At 41.7% G+C, this 26,694-nt stretch overlaps 2 protein-coding genes across 3 annotated transcripts in view; one reads left to right on the forward strand and one right to left on the reverse strand.

Annotated features, from left to right (window-relative positions):
• Positions 1-1,584: 1,584 nt before the first annotated feature.
• Positions 1,585-24,560, forward strand: LOC121634439 (NXPE family member 3-like). Of its 2 annotated transcripts, none has more exons than XM_041977066.1 (8): positions 1,585-1,728; positions 18,351-18,485; positions 18,691-18,747; positions 19,954-20,388; positions 21,580-21,875; positions 22,972-23,042; positions 23,698-23,904; positions 23,983-24,560. In XM_041977066.1, exons 2-8 carry the CDS (start codon positions 18,357-18,359, stop codon positions 24,549-24,551), a joined length of 1,764 nt encoding a protein of 587 aa, XP_041833000.1. In that variant the 5' UTR covers positions 1,585-1,728; positions 18,351-18,356; the 3' UTR covers positions 24,552-24,560. The 2 variants fall into 2 exon arrangements, with proteins under 2 accessions (XP_041833000.1, XP_041833001.1); XM_041977067.1 differs by lacking the exon at positions 1,585-1,728 and adding an exon at positions 17,137-17,256.
• Positions 10,106-26,694, reverse strand: part of LOC121635104 — a 65,556-nt gene continuing 48,967 nt past the window's right edge. Inside the window, exon 2 of the mRNA XM_041978166.1 lies at positions 10,106-11,005. Within this exon, the coding sequence (XP_041834100.1) occupies positions 10,106-10,819 (714 nt within the window). The 5' untranslated portion in view covers positions 10,820-11,005. The remainder of the gene's footprint in view (positions 11,006-26,694) is intronic.

The following is a 26,694-nucleotide window of genomic DNA, read 5'->3' on the forward strand; positions in this document are numbered from 1 at the left end:
GGTCCCATTACTAAAACCTAGTTAATTTTCCACATCGCGCCGAATAATAATAATAATTAGCAGAGAAAACAGAACATGTTACGTTTCTGTCAAGGTGGCGGGGCTACTTTCAAAACTCAACATATCTGGACCACAAAGGCTCATGGGAAATGCAGATTCAGCTTATATTTAACTTTTTTTTTTATCGCTGTATTTAAATTATGTGTTTTAATTCCTTTGCTGTGTTAACAATTAGACAATGTTAGAAAGTTCTGAACTGTTTGAATTTTGAAGTTGTTCCCATGAGTGAAACGGACAATAAAGGTAAACAAGTTCATCACCAACCACATTTCCTACACTTCCACTCCACAAAGTGCGTCATAGGCAGAGGTACGACGTGTCCATCCGTTCCTTTCAGTAAAATAGAAAACAATTCCGGACCACAAAACTGTTGAGTAGAAAGTATCATTAGTAGGTGCATGACAAAATTCAGTGAAAGAGCTAAACAATTTGCATAAATTTTATTAAAGACTGTTAGTTCAAACAGTATATAGTATAAAGAAAATTAGATAAGTAGGTTTGAGTAGAGTCTAATGGTCGCTCATGTTGATGTTTAGTTTCAGCATTTATAACATTTTAGCAACTAGAATGACAACGGGTTTCCACACAAATTTCTAAACTCAACTAATTTGATTTCTGATTTCCTTTTTTCCAGCACGCAAACCTCTACTTCAACTTCCTGATGCTGTTTCTCGATTTCACTTGGTTTCTGTGGTCATGAAACTGACTTATGATCGTTGAATCTCCATTGAATTTCTGTCCATGACTTTGGATCATTTAACACCTCTGTGCCATTGATTATTATATCAAGCTATTTTCATGGTGTAATATCTCCAGAAATGCATCATACTAATAAACCATTCGTTTTCCACTTTCCACAAGGTGACTGTTGTCCCAAGTTTAATACTTTCAGATTTAATATTCTGCATTGAATTGCTTTAATTTTATTTAAAAGATGTATACATTTTAAATCCCACCCAGTAGTTTTCAGCATTAAGGGAGCATTACAGCCAGTTGTATCAGATTATTGCCTTCAGAAAAGGGCCATAATAGTTTCCACAGCTGAAATATTAATTCTGCCTTAAGATTCCCTGATTCACTTTCAGAGAATTCAATTGTACAAATTAGGTCAACTTAGTCTTTAAAATATAGTACCTTTATCTGTAGATCTCCTTACTTTGTACTTCTGCTGTTTACATTTTTTATTATTTCTTATGACATTACCTTGTCAGCTGTAAATATATTGACAGCACTTTGGTCACTTTGGTGTTTTTTAAATGTGCTATGTGATGAACTATAAGGAAATTAATTATCATTAGAAGATAAAGAATATATAAATGATTTCTTTGGCAGGTTAGAATTATAAAATTGGAGAGAAGATTTATTTTATTTAAGTAAATAATCTTAAGGCAAAACAAACATTTCTTGATGATACAGAAGCTTTGATCACTGGCTGGGTGTGAGGGGGAAAAACGTGCTGCTATTGCAACTGCCTCATATCTGGTACCTCCCATACCACAATGCACACTGCTGGTTGAAAGTGCGGCGTGGTGGTGAGAAGGAGGAAGGAAAGCTCAAACAGGTCATAACTTTTAATTATCATCACCCTGACGTGCCTGTAGGATTACTTTGCAAATCTTAAGAAAGAACCATCTGACAGACTCTAGAGAAAAAAACGTCTTTTTTAAGGTAAGTGAAATGTGGTTACTATTTTTAAAATTCACCGGAAGACCCTGTTCACAGTGGCAATGCCGTCCGGTAAATTATTATTATTATTATTAATTATTATTATTATAAATCTCTTTAACTTACGTACGAGGTATTTATTTAGCAAAAAAAGTTTTTATTTATTTTTATAACGTTTTGTTCCCTTATAAGATTATAAATGTAGCTACTTTATTTACTCTAACTGGTAAATTACTCTACTACACCAAGAAACATTCAATAAAGGAGAGAAAAAGCAATAAAATAATTAATACAGCTTCATAAAAAGTCCGATAAGTTGCTGGTTGGGATAAATTCTGCGTTCAGTCCTGTGCTGGGAAGTTATCAGTTTGTAGGCGTGTTTTATTTATTTATTTATTTTAAAATCATCCACTGGATACAAATCCACCATTATGTTTAGCTTAAAACAAATGTGCGTGTTTTTGGAGCACGTTGACGGTGGGAAATATTTTGCGTTAATGTCTTATAATGCCTTTGTTTTATGTAAAGCACTTTGAATTGTCCTGTATATGAAATGTGCTATACAAATAAACTGCCTTGCCTTGCGTTAGTTTAAGATGAATTATTCGCTTCTTCCTCCATTAAACATTCAAAGTTCAAGATAAATGATTTAACACGCGCCCAGTAGAGTGAGAAACGCGACAATAAATTAAATGCAACCACCCTATGCGGCCCTCAATTTCCATCAGGTGCGTGTGCGCCGGGTTACGGCCGCTACACCAGGCCAATAGTTTGGTTCATACTGGGCACGCCGCCGTGTGTGTCTATTTTATTCTACATAAAAGTGAAAACAACAGAGTAAAATAATGTCCTGGTTGAATCAGTCTGCAGGGCAGAGATAATGACCAGAGACATGACTTTGCATGTACTCCTAAAAATAAAAATCTATATTAGTGATTCTATATTGACTGTAAAAGTGAATGTGAGTGACCATAAAGCAGGTATAGAAAATGCATTAACAGACCTGCAAGTTATCTATTAGGAAGTGGAATTATGAGACTAAGGCTCATAAAGGTTTTCTGACACCATTAAGATTATTACACAATCTCAAATATTATCATTAAATATTTTAGTTTTAATGTTTTTTTAAGGTTTTGTTTGGGTCTGCAGTGGACCCAGCTTCCCTGTGACCCTGAATTGGACAATGTGGTACAGACAATGGATGGATGGATTTGTTTAGTATTTTGGCTGTGACTGTACAAAAAGAAATTGTACTTGAAGACCAAAGAGTGATTCTTAATGTAATATTTCACAAAAGCATAGGGTGTTGGAAAACTTTTTTTCCCCTGCTGTATACAAACATTTAGCATTTCTTTTAAAGTGGTTTAAAGTCGAAATTTTATTTTTTAAAGATCACACACTAAGTGATAATCAAACAAAGTATTTTTATTAAGAGCTGATCAGCAAGGAGTCACACAGTCAAAATAGCTTTGGCTGAGCAAGTTCGCAGGGATACACATGGGCTTGGTTAATATAGACGCGCATGATGTGAAAGCATTGTAGGAGCCATGTTAGTATTTGCATATTTATGAGGTGGCATAGGTGACATGCAGCATCGGCATCTGGGTGGTGGGTGTGGTGCTGTGGGCGTGTGTGTGTGTGTGTCACGAAGTTTGAAAGGTACCAACTCACAGGTGTTTTAGATGAATGGATGAGGAAGTGGGGCGAGCTCGGTGGTGATCACATTTCTGTTGACCGTGTTATCACATAATATATAGCATAAGCCTGTTTCAGTCAGAATAACGTTTACTCAGTGTCTGGATGTGTTTTGGAACAATGAATGGAAGGAATAAACATATCGCTGCTGACACAGAAGTGGTTGAGAATATTTCGGAACTCGCGTCTGGCAGAAAACCCCAAGTTTAACCCACAGCGGCCCTCAAACAAAGTTATCATTTTGCCGCAACAAGCATCAAGGTCGCAGATGCAAGTCCTCAGTAAAAGTATAAAGCCATAGTTTTAATATAAAGTGCAAGATTACATATTTCATCTCAATATCACACAAGTACAAGGGTTATGTGTATAATTTTCCATTACAATCCACCCCTTTGATTAAAATGAAACATATTAATCACACATAAAAAGAAAATTTACTCAAATAACTCCAAATCACCAGTGTCATCATATGGAGATGTATCCTCAACATGCGCTTTCAGCATTTGAACATAATAAACATGGAAATTGAACTTTCTATTAATGAAAACTGTCTGAGAGGGGGTGGCATGTGGCACCAGTCCACAAACATAGCAGCTGTCATTTGTCAATTTATGAGCTGACATGTTTGCAACCTGCCACCAAAGATTATCATTGTGGTCATGATGATCCCCTGCAGTCGTCTGGCGGGTTGGGATGGAGCTGGGGTGCGTTTTGTTGGGCGAGGTCCGGTTGGATCCAGGTACCAGAAGAGGAATGTCATGAGAATGAGGAGGATGGTGGTGCACGCCCATCCCACCACCGCAGCCTGAGTGCACTTCATGTTGCCACGTGGAGGGTAGACTACCTCACACAGGGCTGACCTCAGGGATTATTTTGCCATTTGGCTGAGAGGTCAGCTGATGGAGCTGAGGCTGGTGTACCTTGAAACCTCCTGCAGTGGGATGCATGGATCCACGTAGACCTTTCAGCGACCTTCACCGCTGTGTGGGTGACCAACAGGACCTGGAAGGGACCCAGCCACCTTTTAGACCGCCAGTGCTTTCTCTTCGTCTCAGGGAACCAAGGAGTGGAGCAGAGCTGATGCTGGGTGTGGCAGGGCCTCCTTCACCACACTCCTGTGAGAGAGCTTTGGATAGATTTTGACAATAAGCAAGCATGTTACTTTCACAGTATGTGGTAGACACGGAGAGTCCTGGAGGATCCAGACTAGTGTAGGGAGGTCTGCCAAACAGAATCTCAAATGGGCTAAGATTCGTCCGGGTACGTTTCCTCATTCTCATGTGCATAAGAATGAGTGGGAGGGCTTTAGGCCAAGACAGTCCTGTTTCTTCACAACATTTAGCCAACTTACCCTTTAAAGTGGCGTTCTCTCTTTCAATTGCTCCGCCTGATTGCGGGTGATAAGAACAATGAGTCTTAAGCTGGAACCCCAACAGTCCACTTACCTCTTTCAGGGCTGCATTGACAAAGTGTGAACCATTGTCAGACGAGACCTTAACTGGAATCCCCCATCTTGGAATGATTTCAGTCACCAGAGCCTTAGCCACGACTGAACTTGTGGCATGCTTTGCTGGAAAGGCTTCAACCCATTTTGACCACATGTCTACCATAACTAGACAATATTTCTTACCTTCTGCAGGTGTTAACTCAATGAAATCCATCATCAAATGATCAAAAGGCTGATTAGGTGGTGTATGACCAGCTGGAGGGCAGGCAAGAGGGCGGGCGGTGTTATAGCCTGCACAGATCAAACATTTTTTACAGTAATTTTCAGCCACCACAGTGAAGCCTTTTGTGAACCAAAGAGATGTTGTGGAAGATACCATCCCCCCTTTTGACACATGGTCCAACCCATGTGACAACTTAGCAAACCAGGGGAAGAAATGGCGAGGAAGGCAAGGTTTTCCATCAACAGAGCGCCATACACCTGCAGAATCAGGGGTGCAGGAGTTAGCCTTCCAGACAGAGCGTTCCTCTGGAGTAGAAAAAGACTGGATGTCCTGCAGAGAACAGGGAGGAGAGTGATCCTCTTCCGTGAGAGGAGAAGAGGTGAGAATGTGCGGAGAGGCTGACACAGCTGCCTGTTTAGCAGCCTGATCAGCCAAGGCGTTGCCACGGGCAACAGAGGAAGTGTCTTTAGTGTGAGCTTGACACTTCACTACAGCGACATCTGAAGGAAGAAGAATAGCGTCAAGGAGAGCCGCAACCTGTGTGGAGTTCAAAATAGGCTTACCATCAGATTTAAAAAAATTGCGGTGCCGCCACAGTGCACCAAAGTCATGAACCACACCAAAAGCGTAACGTGAATCGGTATATACAGTCAGGGACTTACCTTGTGCGAATTTACAGGCCTCAGTGAGAGCAACAAGTTCAGCTGTCTGAGCAGAGAAATGTGGAGGGAGAGAACCAGAGAGGAGAACCTGATGCTCATCACAGACAGCAAAACCCACTCTGTTCTTACCAGAAGGGTCTCTGAAGGAGGAGCCATCACAAAAAAGAACAAGATCAGAGTTAAGAAGAGGCTCATCAGATAAATCTGGTCTCGGAGTGCAGATTTCAGACAGAACAGTCTCACAACAGTGATGAACACCATCGTCTGCGGTAGGAAGAAGAGTGGCAGGGTTAAGTGATGTACACCGCTTCACAGTGATGTTAGGCATATCAAGAAGAACTGTGGTGTATCTCAGCCATCTAGCTGCAGACAGATGAGAAGTCTTTTGTTCAAGCAAAATGATGGATACAGAATGAGGAACAAAAACAGTTAGCTCACTGTATCCCACAATGTCACGTGATGCAAGTACAGCCTTCTCACACGCAGCCACAGCTCGCAGACAGCCAGGAAGACCCGCAGCAACAGAGTCGAGCTTGGAAGAGTAATAGGCCACTGGGCGCTTGTGAGAGCCGTGCTGTTGAAGGAGAACAGAAGACATGAACCCATGTTTTTCATCAACAAACTGAAAGAAAGGTTTGGATGGGTCTGGCAGAGCCAGGGCTGGAGCAGAACACAACGCTTGTTTCACAGACAGGAAAGCCTGCTCAGCCTCCGGGGTCCAGAAGAAATGGTCATGAGCAGATAGATTCTTACCATGTATACAGGAAGTCAGGGGGGCCTCAAGTTCAGAAAAATGTGGAATAAAGGTCCGACAAAACCCTACCATGCCAAGAAATGACATCAGCTGTTTCTTGGTAACAGGTTTTGGTGCTTTCTGAATGGCCTCAATCCGTTTAGAGGTCAGGGCCTTGGTGGTGGCAGAAATGTGATGCCCCAGAAAGAGGACTTGAGGCTGGCAGAACTGCAGTTTATGCAGACTGGCTTTATGACCCTCAGAATGAAGATGGAGGAGGAGGGCCAGTGTGGCTTCCTTACACAAGGAGGCAGAAGGACAGCAGAGGAGAAGGTCATCAACGTAAGTTAACAAAACCACACCCTGTGGAAGCTGTAAAGAAGAAAGAGAATCTCTTAGAACCTCATTGTAGATTGTGGGGGACTCACAGTACCCCTGGGGAAGCCGGGTCCAGGTGTATGGCTTCCCATTGAACTCAAAAGCGAACCAGAACTGGCTGTCTGGATGAACAGGAACAGATGTAAAAGCATTAGCTAGATCTACCACGGAGAAGTGTGTAGCAGTAGGAGGAATCTGCGACAAGATGGTGCGGGGGTTGGGCATTATAGGAGCCCGTGAAATAACTGCTTTATTGACAGCTTGGAGATCTTGGACAAAACGCCAGTCAGGTTTGGCTGGCGGTTTACGTGGTTTTATGATTGGGAAAATAGGAGTGCGAACAGGTGAATTTGGACAAGAAACAACAATACCACTCCTAAGATGTGAATCAAAGACAGGTGTAATACCCTCCAAAGCCTCAGGTTTGAGAGGATATTGCTTCTGGCAGGGGCGGTAGTCAGATTTCGGAGTGATGACTACTGGGGGGCAGTTCTTAACCAGGCCCACATCATGGGGAGAAGTGGCCCATAAATCAGAGGGAACCTGAGAGAGAGCTGGGGGAACAGGTGGCAAGGGTGAGTCAGCAGATAAACATGTCAGAAAATCATCATCTACCAACTGAACACTTTTCTGGCAGTGAATCACAGAGAGCATGCTCTGCTTAAACACACCCAGCTTTGGAGAAAACAAAACTGCTGAGTCATGAGTGGATTGCCACTGAGACTCTCTGAGAGCAGTAGCAACAAAGGGGCCCAAATCCTTCCACTCAGTCGAGTGGGACTTGGAAAGAGACACTTGTGGGTGTGTGTGAAGTTTAAACAACTTCTGTTGGTCAGAGGTTAGTGAGACAGACAAAATACACATACTTTCATTCCAAAACATACACGTCACAGTCAGTTTGTCAGAGCAGTCCCTAAAAAAGATTTTTTCATACTGTTGATCCGGCCCATCAGGACAGATGTAGGATGTGCAGTGTAAATCCCTCTCCTCCATCACTTCCGCCCCTGGGGAGACTCTGTCTCTGCAGAGGGACAGCCAATGTGAAGAAAGAGGGGAGCTTCCCATTTTCCACTGATAAGCATAGCAGGGAGCTCTTGGGATATATTTAACCATCATTAAATCGTTTTCCTCAGTGTCAGAAGATCAACATGATATGGTCAGCCCCTGAGACCCAGAGGAAATCTGGATTCCCAGTTTGCACATCAGATCACAGCCCAGTAAATTTACAGGACAAACTTTGGACAGAAGAAAGGAATGTGTAAATGGATGCTCACCTTGTACTGAGCAGGTTAAAGGTACCGTGAATTTTTCTTTGTCATGATGGCCTCCAGCAGAAACAGAGATGACAATCTTACCACTGAGTGGTGGTGTGGGATTTAGGATGCCTGCCTTAAGAACTGAGTGAGTTGCACCACTGTCAACCATAAAAGAAACTGGTTGATTATTTACAGACAATGTAAACAAAGGAAAACACTTATAAGCTACAGCAGCTAAATGGGTGTATGTGTGTGTGTGTATGTGTGTGTGTGTGTATTTCACTTCCCTCAACAGTTGCTGCAGCAAAAACTGTGGTGGGTGGAGAAAAAAGCTCCTCTGGAGTCCTGCCTTCCGGGTCCGCCCCTCAGTCAGCCTGCTGGTTTCTCTGTTTGTGGGTGGGCCCATGAACACGAGGGCAGTCATCCTTCCAGTGTCCGTATTGGCCACAGCGATAACACGGCCCACGCTGTTGTTGGTTGCCGCCTCTCCCTCGTCTTCCTCTGCCCCTTCCTCTGCCCCTCCCATCTCTGTTGGATTGTGGCTGATTCTGGGAGGTGAACAGGGTCAGAGCTGTTGACATCTGTTTGTCTTTCTTGGATTCAGCTTTTTTCTTGTTTTCATCCATGACATCTTGTGCATGTTTAGCTTGACGTTGGAGCTCAGCCAGTCTGGTCTCATGTCTCATCCCCACATACTGGGTGTGTCCCAAATCGCGCACTTCTATACTTCGAACACTACATTTAAGTGCTTAGTGCGCTGACACAGAAATTTCAGTAAAAACTCAGTGCACTGAAAGTACCCGGATGCTGCCCTAAACTCGGCCAAAAATCTAGTGCGAAACGATGGACACTACACGCACTAAACGGACGCCATCTTGCTGACGTAGCGGAAGGGGAGGGACTTTCAACCAGTTTTTCAGAGCTGGCAGCCACCGACTCAGCGGTACCGATGCAGGCGGAGGGTATTTTCAACTGTTGTAAGTATGAAGATATTTGATCATAATTCTAATATAAACTGCAGCATGCTTCTTATCTCTTCTATCCCTGATGACAGTTATGGATCTGATCATTTGTTGGAGGCTGCAGTAGAGTTAGCAACGTAAATGTTAGCAGTTTTATAGCCGATTTCGCGGATCTAGATGGGCTATAAGTGTTAAAAATGATTAATGCTATAGGTTCCGTATGTTTATTCATGATTGCTGAACCTCCAAATTAAGCACTGCGGGGTCTCTGGCGTAAACGAAATGGTCCTTGATCTGAAAACTGATTAGGAAACACCGCTGGTTTAGAGAACCGGCCCGTTTCCATGGTAACACTGACGAAGCCGTAGCTGATTGCAGACTCTTATCTAAAGTGATGTACAAAGTACCCATAAAGTACATAATAATGTTTGCTTTTATATAAACTTCCATTCTGTGTTCACCGTAGGTCACTGTGGCATCAAACTACTGAGCCAGCAGTGGCACTGAGGCATTTACCACCTGCGGGCTTGGATGCTGCTGTGGAGAAGAGGAGGCGGCAAGAGAGAAATGATTTAATTAAAATTTTAAATAAAATGTTTTCTGCATCCCTGTTTTAGCGTCTTCATTACTGCATTTCATATTTTAATTGATGATTTCTAGTATAATCGGTTTCCTGTTGCAGACGTGAACGGTATCAGTGTAAACACCAATAAAAACAAATGTATAATGTAACGTACTTTAATTCAGTTAAGATATCTTTGCTTATTTAAAAACTGTTTTAGCATAAAAGTATGACATGCAAACACGTATGTTGACGTGATTTTGGATTTTGGAAGAAAAAAAAAGGTATATTAACCGAGCGGCGCTGCTAAGCTGGTACGTCACTACCGGTAAGTGCAAAACGTTAGTGCTCAATTTGGATCAGGACTTACCCACGATAGTGTGCACTACAGAAGGTAGTGCTTAGTGCGCACTACGCACTACCTTCCAGTGCACTCATGTAAGTGCGCGGTTTGAGACACACTCACTGTCTCTTCACCACTTCCAACACATCTCTGTTCATCCCCTCAACGATCGTCTGGCAGAGGAGGCGTTCCCATGGCCCTGGAGCACCTCTCAGGTCTCCTGCAGGGCGCTCCAGGCCAGAATGTCTGGTGAAAACAGTTTCACAGAGGTGCAGAAAGGCCTCCATGCGCTCATCTGGGCCCTGTATCAGATTTCTCAGGGCAGCCAGACTTCCTCGATTAGGGAACACAGTCTTTATGCCATCACAGAGTGCGGTGATGGCTTCTCTGTAGGGTCGGTTCGGATCATCGTCCCAGTCTGGATTTTTCAGGCAGGTGTTATCAGGAGGAAGGTGGGGACGGATCTTAGCCAGATCACTAGCAGTGAGCACTTTAGCAAGAATTTTTCTCAGTTCAAGTCCAGTGGGGCGGTGTTCACGGCAGAAAGCTCTCCATTCCTCGCTAGCTTTCTCACCATCTTCAGTGGGGTCAGGAAGATTTTTAGCATGTTCCATGATTTCAGAGGGGGACCAAGGGCGATAAACCAGTATGGGGCTGGTGGGTCCTGATACTTCCACCATGGGGGCACTAAAAATCTCAGTGTCTTCATCTTCAGCAGTATTTTGTCCCAAAAACAGGTCCTTTGCAGCCTGCCCAAATCTGTAAAAAGGGGAGGTTGATGACACCTCCGGTCCGTAGATTTTCCCGGACTTGGTGTGTGAAGGGCTGGCCATCTCTGCTGATGGTCTTTCGGTTCCCCCTGTAGCTTGGCTGTGGGTGGAGTCAGCGGGACCCGATGTCTCATCTCTCCGTCGGTCCTCTACTGGACGACGCTGCTGAGGCTGCTGGGGCTGCTGCTGCTGTAACACCGGGGGACAGGAGTCCAGATCTGGATCCACCTTCAGCGCCTGTAATCGTTCCTGCAGTGAACAATATGGAGAGGGTTGTGAATGCTCTAAATTATTATTATATGGTGGAGGTGCACTAGGCAGGGATGCATTATCCCTCCTGTTTCCTATATCTCCAGTCATATCTAATCCCCCACCCATTTCTTTCGTATTAGCTTTCCTAACCCTACATTCACTCTCATTCTTCCACTTTTCAATGCATTTATTATGCCGTTCCCACTTCTCTACATCCGTTGCCTTGATTTTTTTTTTTTCTCTTTTTCTCATCCCAATCCTTCTGTGCTTCCTCATTCAACTTATCTAATTCCTTTCTACTCAAACTCCCGTTCTCTGGAAAACCATATTTCTCTGTCCAGTAAGTCATGCAGTCCGTACAGTCAGGTCCATATTTCTTTTTCATATCTCTCAAAATTGGGGAGTCCCATTTACTCTCCTTCCCCGTCACAGCTGTGTTTCCCATTATGCAGCTAGGACGTCTCCTTGCTGGATTTTTCTTCTTCGAGTCGCCCAAACTCAGGCACAAAAATTGACTAAAACGCCTATTATTACCACCGAAGTTTTCACCTCAGTGCCGGACTGACCCTACCCTACCGCAGTAGAATAGTGATCTACCTTGCTTTCACAAGATAGTGGGACCCTACCCTATTTTACATAAGATAGTGAGAGAAGGGTGGTAAATGGGAGTCCGATATGAAAACTTCTCACCGTGTGTGATTCGGGTGCTGCTCCACACGCAGACTTCGTTCTGGATATCAGTGGTGTCTGAACGGAGTCCCTCCGCCGTCCCCTGATGGTTAAGGCTGACCCAGGGGCTGAAGTATCCTTCAGGATGATCAATCACGGGTTCTGGTCCTCCGGTCAGTCACTCAAGATATCCTGTTCGTGACGCCAAGAATTGTTGTGGAATTTTAGTTATCAAAGATCACACACTAAGTGAGAATCAAACAAAGTATTTTATTAAGAGCTGATCAGCAATGAGAATCACACAGTCAAAGGTTTGGCTGCGTGAGTCTGCCAGGTACATGTGAGCTTTGGTTAATATAGAGCCAGAACATGAGCTGATAACATCGAGGTCGAAGGTCATTGTAGTAAATTCTTCTACATAGCTGATAACATTGTAGGGAAATGTAAGGAGTGAAAGGGGGAAGGGGAAGGGAGAAGCTCACTAAATTCTTATCTAATGTTAAGGAGTAAAAGGGGGTAGGGAGAAGCTCACTACATTCTTATCTAAGTACACAGACATACAAAGTTTAGGCTACAAACTATAAGGGTATATGTATAATTTTTCCATTACACTAGACAATATTTCTTACCTTCTGCAGGGGTCAACTCAATGAAATCCATCATCACGTGATCAAAAGGCTGATCAGGCAGTTCATGAGCAGCTGGAGGGCAGGCAAGAGGGCGGGCTGTATTGTAGCCTGCACAGATCAAACATTTTTTGCACTAATTTTCAGCCACCACAGTGAAGCCTTATGTGAACCAAAGAGGTGTTATAGAAGATACCATCCCCCGACAAACCTGACTCAAACTAATGAGTCTTGTGCAAATCCTTATAGGCTGTTGGATCCATTTGATTTGAGTCAGGTGTGTTGTTGCAGGGATGCATGGAAAACCTGCAGGATTGTGGCTCTTGAGGACCGACGTTGGCCACCCCTGGAGTAGAAAAAGACTGGATGTCCTGTAGAGCAGTGTTTCTCAATCCTGGTCCTCAGGTACCACTGCCCTGCATGTTTTAGAGGTAACCATCTTTAACACACCTGACTCAAATGAACGGCTCGTTGGCAGGCTTGCAAAGAACTTCACAAGCAGTTCATTTAATTTGAATCAGGTGTGCTGGAGTTGGACAGAACTAAAACATGCAGGGCAGTGGTCCCCGAGGACCAGGACTGAGAAACACTGCTGTAGAGAGCAAGGAGGAGAATTATCCTCCTCTGTGACAGGAAATGAACTAAGAGTGTGTGGAGAGGCTGACACTGTTGCCTGCTTTGCAGCCTTACAAGGCTGCGCGTTACCACAAGCAACAAAGGAAGTGTCTTTAGTGTGACCCTGACACACCCTCTGATTTCCTTTCCCACAGTCTTCAAACCTCTACTTCAACTTCCTGATGCTGTTCCTCGATTTCACTTGGTTTCTGTCGTCATGAAACTGACATATGATCGTTGAATCTCCATTGAATTTCTATTCATGACTTTGGATCATTTAACACCTCTGTGCCATTGATTATTATATATCAAGCTATTTTCATGTTGTAATATTGCCAGAAATGCATCATAATAATAAAACATTCGTTTTCCACATTCCACAAGGTGACTTTTGTCCCAAGTTTAATGCTTTCAGATTTAATATTCTGCATTGATCTGCTTTTATTCAAAAGATGTATACATTTTAAATCCCACCCAGTAGTTTTCACCTTTAAGGGAGCATTACAGCCAGTTGTATCAGATTATTGCCTTCAGAAAAGGGCCATAATAAGTTCCACAGCTGAAATATTAATTCTGCCTTAAGATTCCCTGATTCATTTTCAGAGAATTCAATTGTACAAATTAGGTCAACTTAGTGTTTAAGATATAGTACCTTTATCTTTAGATGTACTTACTTGTACTTCTGCTGTTTACATTTTTTATTATTTCTTATGACATTACCTTGTCAGCTGTAAATATATTAACAGCACTTTGGTCACTTTGGTGGTTTTTAAATGTGCTATATAAATACATTTGATGAACTATAAGGAAATTAATTATCATTAGAAGATAAAGAATATATAAATAATTTTTTGGCAGGTTAGAATCATAAAATTGGAGAGAAGATTTATTTTATTTAAGTAAATAATCTTAAGGCAAAATAAACATTTCTTGATGACACAGAAGCTGTGATCACTGACTGGGTGTGAGGGGGAAACCTGCTGCTATTGCAACTGCCTCATATCTGGTACCTTCCATAGCACAATGCAGACTGGTGGTTGAAAGTGCAATGTGGTGGTGAGAAGGAGGAGGAAGGGAAGCTCAAACAGGTCATGACCTTTAATTATCATATACCCTGACGTGCCTGTAGGATTACTTTGCAAATCTGAAGAAAGAACCATCTGACAGACTCACACTTTAATTATCATATACCCTGCAGATACCCTGACGTGCCTGTAGGATGTACTACCATTGTAAAAAAATAAAATAAAAATAAAAATCTATATTAGTGATTCTATATTGACTGTAAATGTGAATGTGAGTGACCATAAAGCAGGTATAGAAAATGCATTAACAGACCTGCAAGTTATTAGGAAGTGGAATTATGAGACTAAGGCTCATTAAGGTTTTCTGACACCATTAAGATTATTACACAATCTCAAATATTATCATTAAATATTTTAGTTTTAATGTTTTTTTTTTTGTTGTTTTTTTTTTTTTTTAAGGTTTTGTTTAGTCTGCAGTGGACTGGTAATTTGTTTAGTATTTTGGCTGTGGCTGTACAAAAAGAAATTGTACTTGAAGACCAAAGAGTGATTCTTAATGTAATATTTCACAAAAGCATAGGGTGTCAGAAAACTTTTTTCCACTGCTGTATACAAACATTTAGCATTTCTTTTAAAGTGGTTTTTGTCCTGTCTTTAGTGTGAGCCTGACACTTCACTACAGCGACCACTGAAGGAAGAAGAATAGCATCAAGGAGAGCAACCTGTGTAGAGTTCATAATAGGCTTACCATCAGATTTGAGGAAGTTACGGTGACGCCACAGCACACCAAAATCATGAACCCCACCAAAGGCATAACGTCAGTCAGTATACACAGTCAGGGACCTTCCCTGTGCGAGTTTTCAGGCCTCAGTAAGAACGACAAGTTAAGCCATCTGAGCAGAGACATGTGGAGGAAGAGAACAAGAGAGGAGAATCTGATGCTCATCACAGGCAGCAAAACCCACCCTGTTCTGACCAGAAGATTCTCTGGAGGAGGAGCCATCACAAAAAAGAACAAAGTCAGAGTTAGGAAGTGTCTCATTAGATAAATCTGGTCTTGGAGTGCAGGCCTAAGACAGAACAGTCTCACAGCAATGAGGAACACCATCCTACACTGTAGGAAGAGGAGTGGCAGGGTTAAGTGAAGTACAACATTTCACAGTGATGTTAGGCATGTCAAGAAGAACTGTGGTGTATCTCAGCCATCGAGTAAAATAAAGGATACAGAATGAGGAACAAAAACAGTTAGCTCACTGTAACCCACAATGTCACGCGATGCAAGTACAGCCTTCTCACATGCAGCCACAGCTCGCTGACAGCCAGGAAGACCTGCAGCAACAGAGTCGAGCTTGGAAGAGTAGCCGTGCTGTTGGAGGAGAACGGAAGACATGAAACCATGTTTTTCATCAACAAACTAGAAGAAAGGTTTGAACGGGTCTGGCAGAGCCAGAGCAGGAGCAGAACACAGCGCTTGCTTCACAGAAAGAAAAGCCTGCTCAGCCTGTGGGGTCCACAGGAAATGGTCATGAGCAGACAGACCCTTACCATGTATGCAGGCAGCCAGGGGGGGGCTCAAGCTCAGAGAAATGAGGGATGAAGGCCCGACAATACCCTACCATACTGAGAAAGGACATCAGCTGTTTCTAGGTGATTTCTGAATGGCCTCAATCCGTTTAGGAGCCAGGGCCTTGGTGGTGGCAGAAATGTCATGTCCCAGGAAGAAAACTTGAGGCTGGCAGAACTGCAGTTTGTGTAAACTGGCTTTATGACCCTCAGAATGAAGATGAAGGAGGAGGGCAAATGTGGCCTTCTTACACGAGGAGGCAGAGAGACAGCAGAGAAAAAGGTCATCGATGTAACTTAACAAAACCACGCCCTGTGGAAGCTGCAGAGAAGAAAGAGAATGTCTTAGAACCTTATTGTAGGTTGTGGGGGACTCACAATACCCCTGGGGAAGCCGAGTCCAAGTGTAGGGCTTCCCGTTGATCTCAAAAGCAAACCAAAACTGACTGTCTGGATGAACAGGAACAGATGTAAAAGCATTAGCCAGATCTACCACAGAGAAATGAGTTGCAGTTGGAGGAATCTGTGATAAGATAATATGGTGTGGGGGTTGGGGACCGTAGGGGCACGTGGGACAACTGCTTTATTTACAGTCAATGAGACTCTCTGAGAGCAGAAGCTACAAAGGGGCCCAAATCCTTCACTCAGCTGAGGGCGACTTGGAAAGAGACACGTGTGGGGATGTGTGAAGTTTAAATAACCTAAGTTGGTTAGAGGTTAGTGAAACAGACAAAGCACACATACATTCATTCCAAAACATACTCGTCACAGTCAGTCTATCAGATCTGTCCCAAAAAAAGATTTTTTCATACTGCTGGTCAGGACCATCAGGACAAAAATAGGATGTGCAATGTAAATCTCTTTCCCCCATCACATCCGCCCCTGGAGAGAAGCCCCTGGCTCTACAGAGGGGCAGCCAAAGTGAAGAAACAGGGGTTTCCCATTTTCCACTGATAATAATAGCAGGAAGCTCTTGGGCTATATTTAACCATCATAAAATCTGTTATCCTCAGAGTCAGAAGATGAACATGATATGGTAAGATCCTGAGGCCCACAGTAAATCTGAATGCCCAGTTTGCACATCAAATCACGGCCCAGTAGATTCACTGAACAAACTTTGGATAAAAGAAATGAATGTGTAAATGAATGCCCACCTTGTACTGAGCAGGTTAAGGGCACCGTTTTTTTCTTTATCATGATGGCCCCCGGCAGAAACGGAGATGACAGTATTACCACTGAATGGTGGAGTGGGATTTAGGGTGTCTGCCTTGAGAACTGAATTGAGTTGCACCACTGCCAACCAAAAAGGAAACTGGTTGATTATTCACAGACAATATAAACAAAGGAAAACGCTTAAAAGCTGTAGCAGTTAAATGAGCATATGTGTGTGTGTGTGTGTGTGTGTGTGTGTGTGTGTGTGTGTGTGTGTGTGTGTGTGTGTGTGTGTGTGTGTGTGTGTGTGTGTGTGTGTGTTTTACTCCCCTCAACAGATGCTGTAGCAAACGCTGTAGTGGGTGGAGGAAAAAGCTCCTCTGGAGTCCTGCCTCCCAGGTCCGTCCCTCAGTCAGCCTGCTGGTTTCCCTGTTGGTTGGTGGGCCCATGACCACGTGGACACTCATTCCTCCAGTGTCCATATTGGCCACACCGATGACACGCCCCATCCCATTGTTTGCTGCTGCCTCTCCCCCGTCTTCCTCTGCCCCTCCCTCTGCCCATCCCACCTCTGTTGGATTGTGGTTGAATCTGGGAGGTGAACAGAGTCTTTCTTGGTTTTAGCTTTTTTCTTGTTTCCATCCACAACATCTTGTGCGTTGGAGCTCAGCCAATCTGGTCTCGTATCTCATCCCCACATACTATCTATTCTATCTCTACCTAACATGACAAAGTATCACTAAATTAGCATCTTAAATGAAAAATAATAATAATGATGGATTAGATTTATATAGCGCTTTTCAAGGCACCCAAACCGCTTTCACATTGTCTATCCATTATTCATTCATTCCCCACTCATACCTGGCGAAGGTAAGCTACATGTGTAGCCACAGCTGCCCTGGGGCAGGCTGACGGAAACATGGCTCCTCATCCACGTCTACGGCCTTGCCGACATTCATTCACCAGTGATGCCAACACTGGAGGCAAGGAGGGTTAAGTGTCTTGCCCAAGAACATAACAACAGATGAGTGGGGGAGTGAGAATCGAACCACCAACCTTCCAGTCATTGGACGACCCGCTTTAATGTCTGAGCCACTGCTGTCCCAAAAAGTTTCCAAATTTTATCCACTTACTCAAACTGAAAGAAATATCCAGCTTAGCGGTTTATTTTTTTGTTTTGTTTTGTTTTGTTTTTTTTTTTTAAATGGAAGTACAGCTCTTTAAAGCCCAACCCAAAAAAATGGGGAGGAAAAAGTCATCTTTTGTTTTTTCCCTTTAAAACAACTTAATATATATACATAAATAAACATAAATATACATATATATATATATATATATATATGTATATTTATAATACCACTTTTTTCTGTGTTATATGTCAAATTATTGTAGTATAGTCTTCTGGCTCCTGGTATCCACCAGGGGCCATAACACAAGTATCACATCATGTACAACAGGTTTTTGTACAATGTTTTTAGCAAAAGTGATGCAAAAGGTCTCAGAAACTGTATGTATTAAGTATGATACACACAGTGTTATAGGGCCTGTTTTTAATTTCCACATGTTCTCAAGTCAGGAATGAAGGAGGAATAATAACAATTTAGATCAAAATACATTTGATTATTTTTCTTATTTTCCAGTAAGGGCTTCAATATTCACCCTTTGTTTGTTTGTGTTTGTCTTTAAATCCAGTACCAGATGATATCATTGCTGATTATGAGGGCCAGAGCTTATCTCAGCGTTTGCTTTCGAAAGAATGTCTCCATCTTCCTGTTCCTGGCTCTGTGTATCTTTTTCTTTCTACTATATCGTATAGAAATCATGGAGGTGAGGACTTTTTCAGCAGCAGCAATTTGAAGCAGTAGTTTATTTATTTTTTGTTTACTTAATCAATTATTTGTTCATTTATTTTACTTGAAAATGTTTATGTAATGATTTTATGCAATGTAATCCTCATCATGGTAGAAGCCACCAAACGTGGCTGGTAGTTATAAACTGTCTCTTCTTTTTTATTCCTCCTGTGTTTTGACAGGTGGTAACCAGCATCAAGGTGCAACATTCCCCCAACATAGGATGGACTGTCAGCCAGGTAGTAAAGTATAAACACAGTCATAGTATTCAGTTATTGTAACATCATTATTGGTAGCGTGACTCATAAATGTGGGCTTTCTTGATTGGCTTTAATTGTGAATTTGTCCTAAAAATTTCTCTAACTGACGAGCTGCATCATAAATTAAGTTCAAATGGCTGATTTGGCCTCATCAGCTAAACTCTACTGTGTTCCTTACCCATGACACCCCCCCACACCCTTCCTAAGAGTAAAAAGGCAGACATATTCTTCTTATTTACACGGATTAACCTTCCTTACAGTTCATGCTTACTCATCTCCTACCTGTTCTTTCTTCTGTAAATTCTATATATTAAATAGGAAATCAGTGAAGAATAATGGCCTTTAATCAAGATTTGTAAATAGACCATGTGATGCTATTACATCAGTGTTGTTGTATCTAAAATGTAAACATCAGGTTCAACATGTATTTTAACCACAAAAATCTTCCTATTTTATGCCAAATTATTAGGCACGAAGCAGCTTCCCGTGCTTCTGAATCACTGACATAAAACATCCTGTTAGTGCCATTTTCTATATTGTGAATTCTGTTTCAGATTTATGTATTTATGTATTAATATTATTTAGATTCCTTTGTTTACTATAGCAGGATTATTTTTATGCATTATGAATATAATTGCATTGTCATATTTATGATTTCCCTCGTTGTTTAGTGCAGGTTAGTGTACTATATGTATGTTTGCATTGCTTAGAATGTATTAGAAAAGTAGAGGAGATAAGAGCAGGCGCTAAGTGATGACGGGTTTGGCTGGAGCCTATTGAGGCAGGAAAGGGTGTGTTTTTTTTGTTTTTTGTGATCTGTTTATTAAAGACGGGGCGAACACACTGTTTTCTACCGTCGTTCAAACTTTCAACACGAGTAGACTCGTTCTTTCCGTCTTAGAGTGGTTAAATGTGTGAATATGTTACGAAGAAATTGACTGCCACAGTAAGATAACTTTAGCCACTACACATCCTATAATATCAACTGCAATACACAACAACCTGAACCAAAAACAGGAAAAGATCCATTTAGTGAGTCTTAAACCGTGTTTCTGCTTCAATTTTCACTGCATCTTTCATCGTGGGCAGGACTTTTCAGCTTATTACAGCCGTCAGTATTTAGTCATTTTGAACAGTAAAAGCATGACTCTTCAATTGTTTGATTTCTCATCTCTTTTTTTCCAGTGTCAGAATAAAGTTAGCACCAGCATCACTTCAACTACTGAACCTCACAAGAACAATGCCACCTGCACTTTCCAGCCGCTGTCCACAGAGGAGGCTGTTGAGATAGACTCCCTATTAGACTCCATTGCTTGGCCTGAAACTCTACCATTACTGTCTTGGTTTTCCCTGAATGAGACAAGTGATCCAGCCCACAGCTCTGTCACTATTCTTCCACGGAGAGGAGGTGGTCAGTGGCACATAGGGGATGAGCTGGAGGTTTTCATCAAGATTTGTGACTTTTATGGCCGTCCCAAGACAAATGGGGGGGATGTCTTACTTGCCCGGCTGCACAGTCCTAGTCTTCTTGCAGGTGTGGCTGGGCAAGTGGTGGATCATAACAATGGCTCCTACTCTGCTGTTTTCTTTTTACCTTGGGAAGGAAGCGCTCTTGTTGAGGTAATATTAAAACTTAGCTATTCTGCTGTAGATGTAATCTCCCTCAATTATTAGTTAAAACCTCTGCTCATCACCATTCTTTTGTTGCATAGCATACATCATATTCAGTTTAGACTACTTAAAGTGTCAGATATTGCAGTTGTATTTTCTACTTTGAAACATCAGCTACCAATGTTTCTGTCAGTCTTGTAAAACCAGGCTTAGCTTAACCCTCCTGTTATCATTGGACTTATTCCTGCAAGGACATTGGTAGCTTAGGTAGGGAAGAGCAAACATATAACAGTTTGCACAACAACAATCTATCTAAATATTTCCTCATTGTGCTTTGTAAACACATGATCTGCTCTCTCTCTCTCTCTCTCGCTCTCTCTCTCTCTCTCTTGAAAATGTCCTCTGGGAAAAGATTTACTGTAATGACGTTTTGGAACAACTCATTGACAGCGTAGAGGAGAATATGTCCGAGACAGAGGATTGTGTTGAGGAGAACCCAGATTTTGTGGCAATCTCATCTGATAAGAGTGAGAGTGTTGACCCTCCTGTTGTCACTCAACCACCAGCAGACAGGATCCCTTTCAAAAAATGGAAAGATGATATGGTTCCTTTCCCCACTTTAACAGCCGGATAGACTTAGCGCTTCTAATATTATCAAAATAGTTGCAGGCCCCACGTTGAAAACAAGAAGTTTGACCTGATGGTGGTGCTGCAGGAAAGGCCATATTATTACCAAAACCAACATGGTTCAGACTCTTGTGATAATTAATTGTTCCTGTAAATTTGAGAAAATTTGGATGAAAACTTTTCAAGAAAAATTTATTCTAATTTAAAAGTTTGATCTGATGGTGGCACTAGAAGACAGATTAAGGTTTCAGAAGAGGTTATTTATGTATTCAACAAAAAAAACAATGCCTGACACAAAAACTTAACAATTTTCTGTAAATCATTTTCTGGAGGCAAATATCCCTGTTGTCAGATTTACCTGAAGGGTGAAATGTGTTAGTAATATTTGAGGATAATAGAAGGGTTAAGTGCCTTGATCCACTATATAAATACAAATTATTTTGCTGTTTGGGGATCAGTTCTCCAAAGGGATGTATTTCTATTAGTAATATTACTTAATTTGATTCTGTACAGCAGAGGCTAATTAGGATTGATGAGGTTTTTGGTGAGTACTCTTGTTCCCTGCCCTAACAGGTGACCCTGGTTCACTCCAGCGAAGCAGTGACAGTGCTGCAGAGTCTTACCCAAGAACAACCTGACAGGATTTATTTCCAAAGCCTTTTCCGCTCAGGCTCAGTCACTGAAACTACCACTTGTAATGTGTGCCTTAATGGGACCCAGCAGCAGCTGTGCAACTACACAGACCTTCACACAGGAGATCCCTGGTTCTGCTACAAGCCAAAGAAGTTAGCGTGTGATGCTAGGGTCACCCACACCTACGCAGGATTCAGAAAGAAACTCAGTCCCAAAGAGGAGAAACTCTTTCAAAGGCAAGTATTATCTATGCAACAATCCTTTGTGGCAATTTTCAGGCAGGACAGACTGAATGTAAAAATGCCTGAATCACTCTAGATTCACTGAAACGGAAAAGTAGTGCCAGGAAACGAGTGGTGTGGGTGGGTGTTGAAAAACTGCGAGCACACAGGAAATGTTTAGCGAGCTACTCAAAGCCCTCTTGTTCCAAACTTTTTGCAGTAAAGCACAGACGTTTGTGAAATGTAAATGAATGAGCTTCATACAAAATTAAAACTATACCTATCTTTGCAATTTACCTTCCTAGGCCTTAAACTGTTCTGGAGCACTTGGGGGGTGAGATGCTGCCCTTCACAACACATCACACACCAGCAACTAGATAAAAAACACACTTTCACCATCAGAAATAAAGTAAAAAAAAAAAAGAAACTGAAGTACAGACCAAAAAACAGGCAAAATGAGGACAAAGTACATCAGCAGGCCACAAGATAAGAATAAGTATCAGATTAGATTTTACTGCCAGAGCTAAAAGAAAAAACAGGATGAGAAACAGGTGCAGAATTGCTATCAGTGAGTAATAACTGGTTAGCTTTCTTGTTCTGTGTGATGGCATTTTACCTCAGTTCTCTGTATCATGGCTAAAAATAACACAACATCACAACGACATGTTCCAAGCAAAAAGCACAAAGGAAATTTAGAACATTTTGTTTTTTTCTTGGTGTGTTTGTCCATCACTCCACAATTTCTGCAGTTGCTGTCAATGTTTTAGCCAGCCTCCTCATCATGCCAACAAATTGATATGTATTGTTGTCCATGAGCTGTAATTTCATGACAGTGGTGTTCCAGTCCTAAACTGTAGAGGGCGCCAAAGATATAAGTATTGGCTACACTAATGGGGGATTTACAACACTGCTTACATAAAATGAATTTGATTTAATATAGTTGTAGTAAATGGACTGTACTTGTATAGCTCTTTGCTAGTCATATGTTGACCACTCAAAGGGCTTTTACACTACATCACATTCACCCTTCACCACACTCATTTAACATTTTGTTTATTTAAAAACAGTTCTGTCCAGTCAAGTTTTTTTTATGTTTTATGCTTTGCTTCAGTGATGTCAACATGAAAGTTGTGATTCCAGCATCAGGACCTGCAAACATCACTGTGTTGCCGACATTGAAAGGTAAAGCCTTTTTATTCTTTATACTGTTTATTTACCTAATAATTTTCATTGAGCCGTGATTTTTAAACTTAATGATAAATATCATGCATCAACTTTATTGCATTATACTGATCAAAATAGTTCCCAACAGACTGTTAATAGTAAACCCATTTGACAAAAGTAAATAAAAGAAAAATGTAAATGCTGCAGTTAAAGTATATGAAGCAGTAACTCCTGCTGATGGAAAATCTCCACAAGTAGTCTTGAACTAATGCTGCAGGTATTTAGCCATCCCTCCAGAATATCTCAAGAACATTTCAGGCTTGAAGTACATGTATTAACAGAGCAAAGGTTTAATGAAGAATACCTTCGGGGAAGTGTAAAAGATTTTATTTTATTCATGCTCTGTTTTAGTGTGCAACAATGCCTGCACAAATATTCATGTAGAAGTCATAAGAAGGAAACTTTCCTGCTTCTCTCTGCAAAATCTAAACAAGCCTAATGCAACATTTTGAATAAGAGCAGTGGAGAATTTCACGAGTGTAACACCATTCATCTGGTTAACACAGATCATGTTTAGGGCTTTGAAGAAACATTCTTTTGGATCTTTTTGTTGAATTAGTTTGAAAGTCAATAAAAACAAAAAGAGACATTTTTTTCTTTTACTTTTTCTTAGATAAACCAAAGATGAAAAGCAGCCTAGTGACGAATAGACCCTCTGGTTTTTACTACATGGGTCTGTGGCAAGCATTAGATGGCACCATAATTCGAGAGTTCAACACCTCCACAGCAGTCAGTCAGTGTCTAAAGGGCAAGACTGTCCACCTGTACGGAGACTCCACAATCAGGCAGTGGTTTGAATACCTCAACAACGCCTTACCAGGTAGCGTCTCAGAAGGGATTTCTGGCAGCAACTTCATTCTGTTTACACTGCTAATTTGTTTTTATGGCATACTTTTAGATCTCAAGGAATTTGACCTGCACAGCTCGAAAAAAAATGGACCTTTTATGGCCCTGGATTATGCAAACAACATTTTAGTGACGTACCGCTGCCATGGACCACCCATCCGTTTTTCCACAGTGCCAGTCAGCCAGCTCCATTATGTTGCAAATGAACTAGACAGTGTAGATGGAGGCACCAACACTGTTGTAGTCATTGGTATCTGGTCACACTTCAGCTCTTATCCTATTGAGGTCTACATCCGGCGTCTGCAAAGCATCCGTAAGGTGGTGGTAAGGCTACTGTCCAGGGCTCCAGGTACACGAGTCATCATCCGGACTGCAAACCCTAAAGCTCTGACAGTCTACGAGACGCTGACCAACAGTGATTGGTACTCAATGCAGCGCGACAAGGTGCTCAGGGCCATGTTCAAAGGAGTTGAAGTTCACCTGGTGGATGCCTGGGAGATGAGCTTGGCACACCAACTGCCGCACAGCCTGCATCCACAAGCTCCCATTATCAAGAATATGATTAATGTCCTCTTGTCGCACATCTGTGTTGGCATAACCATTGTAAGGGATCCGAAATAATTAACCAAGTGTAACCGAGCCCAATAACTTAGGACCCATGTGAATGTATAACTGCAGATGGTGGTCAAAGAGAGACAGAGACTAAAAGAACTAAGTTAAACCAAATTTATTTACAACAAACAATTGTATAGACAGGCAACACTATTAAAATCACTAAAAGAATGATTGAGTTTAATTCTAAAATTTATGGAAAAAAAAAAAAAAAAAAAAAAGAAACTATTAGGACAATGTGCTCACCAAATTAGCAAATGCCAGGGGGGCTGACCGGCCGCGGGTGCACGCGGTGAGAGGCCGCAGTTGTCTATGGAACAGAGTACTCACTACGCTCCGTGTAAGACACACACACATCCACAGCAAACAAAAGGACAACAAAAGCATGCAAAATAAGTGAGAGGTGTGCAAAAATACCACGTCACGCAAGGAGTGATGGGGCTGAAGTGAGAGACTCTATCACCAAAACCCTCCACCTTCCCGGGCAGCCACGCTCAGACCAGACCCTGCGGCAAAAAGGAGCACAATATTAAAATAAAATCACAGTGTTTTAAAGTTGCAGTAGTGGTAGCACTACTGTTCTGTGTGTTCGCTGTGCTAACAGGTGGCCTTTTGTTAGACTATTTTGTATTTAGTATTCACAGCAGGGTTAACCTGGCTGTTCATGTTTCCTTTGGGGATTTTGATAATAGTCTTGTTGGTTTGGGCTTGCCTTTGTATACACACAGTTTTGGTTTGAGTTGTGCTTTGGGTTATTATGTGTTCTGCCAGTTTTATTAACTTTGGTGTTTAGTTTTGTTTAGGTTGTGTTGGGCTAGGTTAGTGTGTTTTTTATTTGTGATGACGGTCACATTAGTTTATTGGAACTGCTTCACTTTTGTTGTTTAGTTATGACGCTGAGTTAGGGGCACACTTTTGTTTATATAGATTTGTCTTGATTTGTCCAACTCTATTCATGTTTGACTTCCTGTTTTATTTGTTTTACTTCCTGTTTTATCCTATATTTATACTTATCACAATAAAATACCGTGTTTCATTTGTACATCTGTCCACGACTGTTGTTTATGTTGCGCCCCGCTCATACCCCTTGAAAACGGGACGTAACAGGCAGTTAATATAACTAGAATTGCGTTTTGGTCAAAGACGGTTGACATACCTTGGTGTCAACTAGAGGCACGATCATGTCCTTCGTCCTCTCTTCTTGCAATACTGACTGGCCCGGTCTCGACTAACCCCTCTGGCCTTACCTCCAACCCAGTGGTTATCGCCACTCTCAGAATATGGTTTCAATTTAGAAAGCAGTTTAAATTTATCCCTGCTTCATCATTAACCCCATTGCTGAGGAATCATATGTTCAAACCTACATTTACAGATGCCACTTTTATCCTGTGGCATGATAGGGGACTGAAATGTTTTAGAGACCTCTATAGGGATGGGGTTTTTCGCTCCTTTGCAGATTTGGCTCGTGAATTTAATCTCCCACTCTCACATCTTTTTAGATACTTCCAGGTTAGGAATTGTGCCAAGTCCTTGTTTCTTTTATGTTTTATATAAATATGTAAGAAAAAAAAATTCATTGTGTGTAAAGGAAAGTTAAAAGCATGCACTGTGCTGGTTTCAAACTGATTGTGGTACTTGTTAATACCATTTTGTATACACACCAATAAACATATAGAACATGAAGTTTCTTTCAGTTATGCTGCAGAGGTTTGCAGTTGCAGTAGCACCAAGTGCATATTGCGTTATCATACTGTTTGATTCAGGTGTGTTAGAGAAAGGTTGCATCTAAAATTTTCAGGATAGTAGATCTCGAGGACAGGACTTGGGCAGCCCTGGTTTAGGTATTAAAAATAATTACGAAAGGAAAATATTTTGTTTTACGTTAAACAGCAATGATTGTCCTTGAGGTAAGTGTGCTGCAGGCATGGACAAGCACAAAAGGCCCACATCCCCATGACTCTTTATATATAATAACCTTGTTTTTATTGATTTATTTAACTCTACAACAGCATAATTTCCCCATGGGAATTGATATTCTGCTTAAGCAAATTTAAATTAATTTGGTTTAGTCGAGCAAGTTTATGCACAAAAGCTGTTTTTATTTGCTTATATTGTGCCCACGGGTTATGGGACAGACCGTCCTTCCTGACCG

The sequence above is a fragment of the Melanotaenia boesemani genome, chromosome 23 (assembly GCF_017639745.1).
Source record: "Melanotaenia boesemani isolate fMelBoe1 chromosome 23, fMelBoe1.pri, whole genome shotgun sequence".
Lineage (NCBI taxonomy): Eukaryota > Metazoa > Chordata > Actinopteri > Atheriniformes > Melanotaeniidae > Melanotaenia > Melanotaenia boesemani.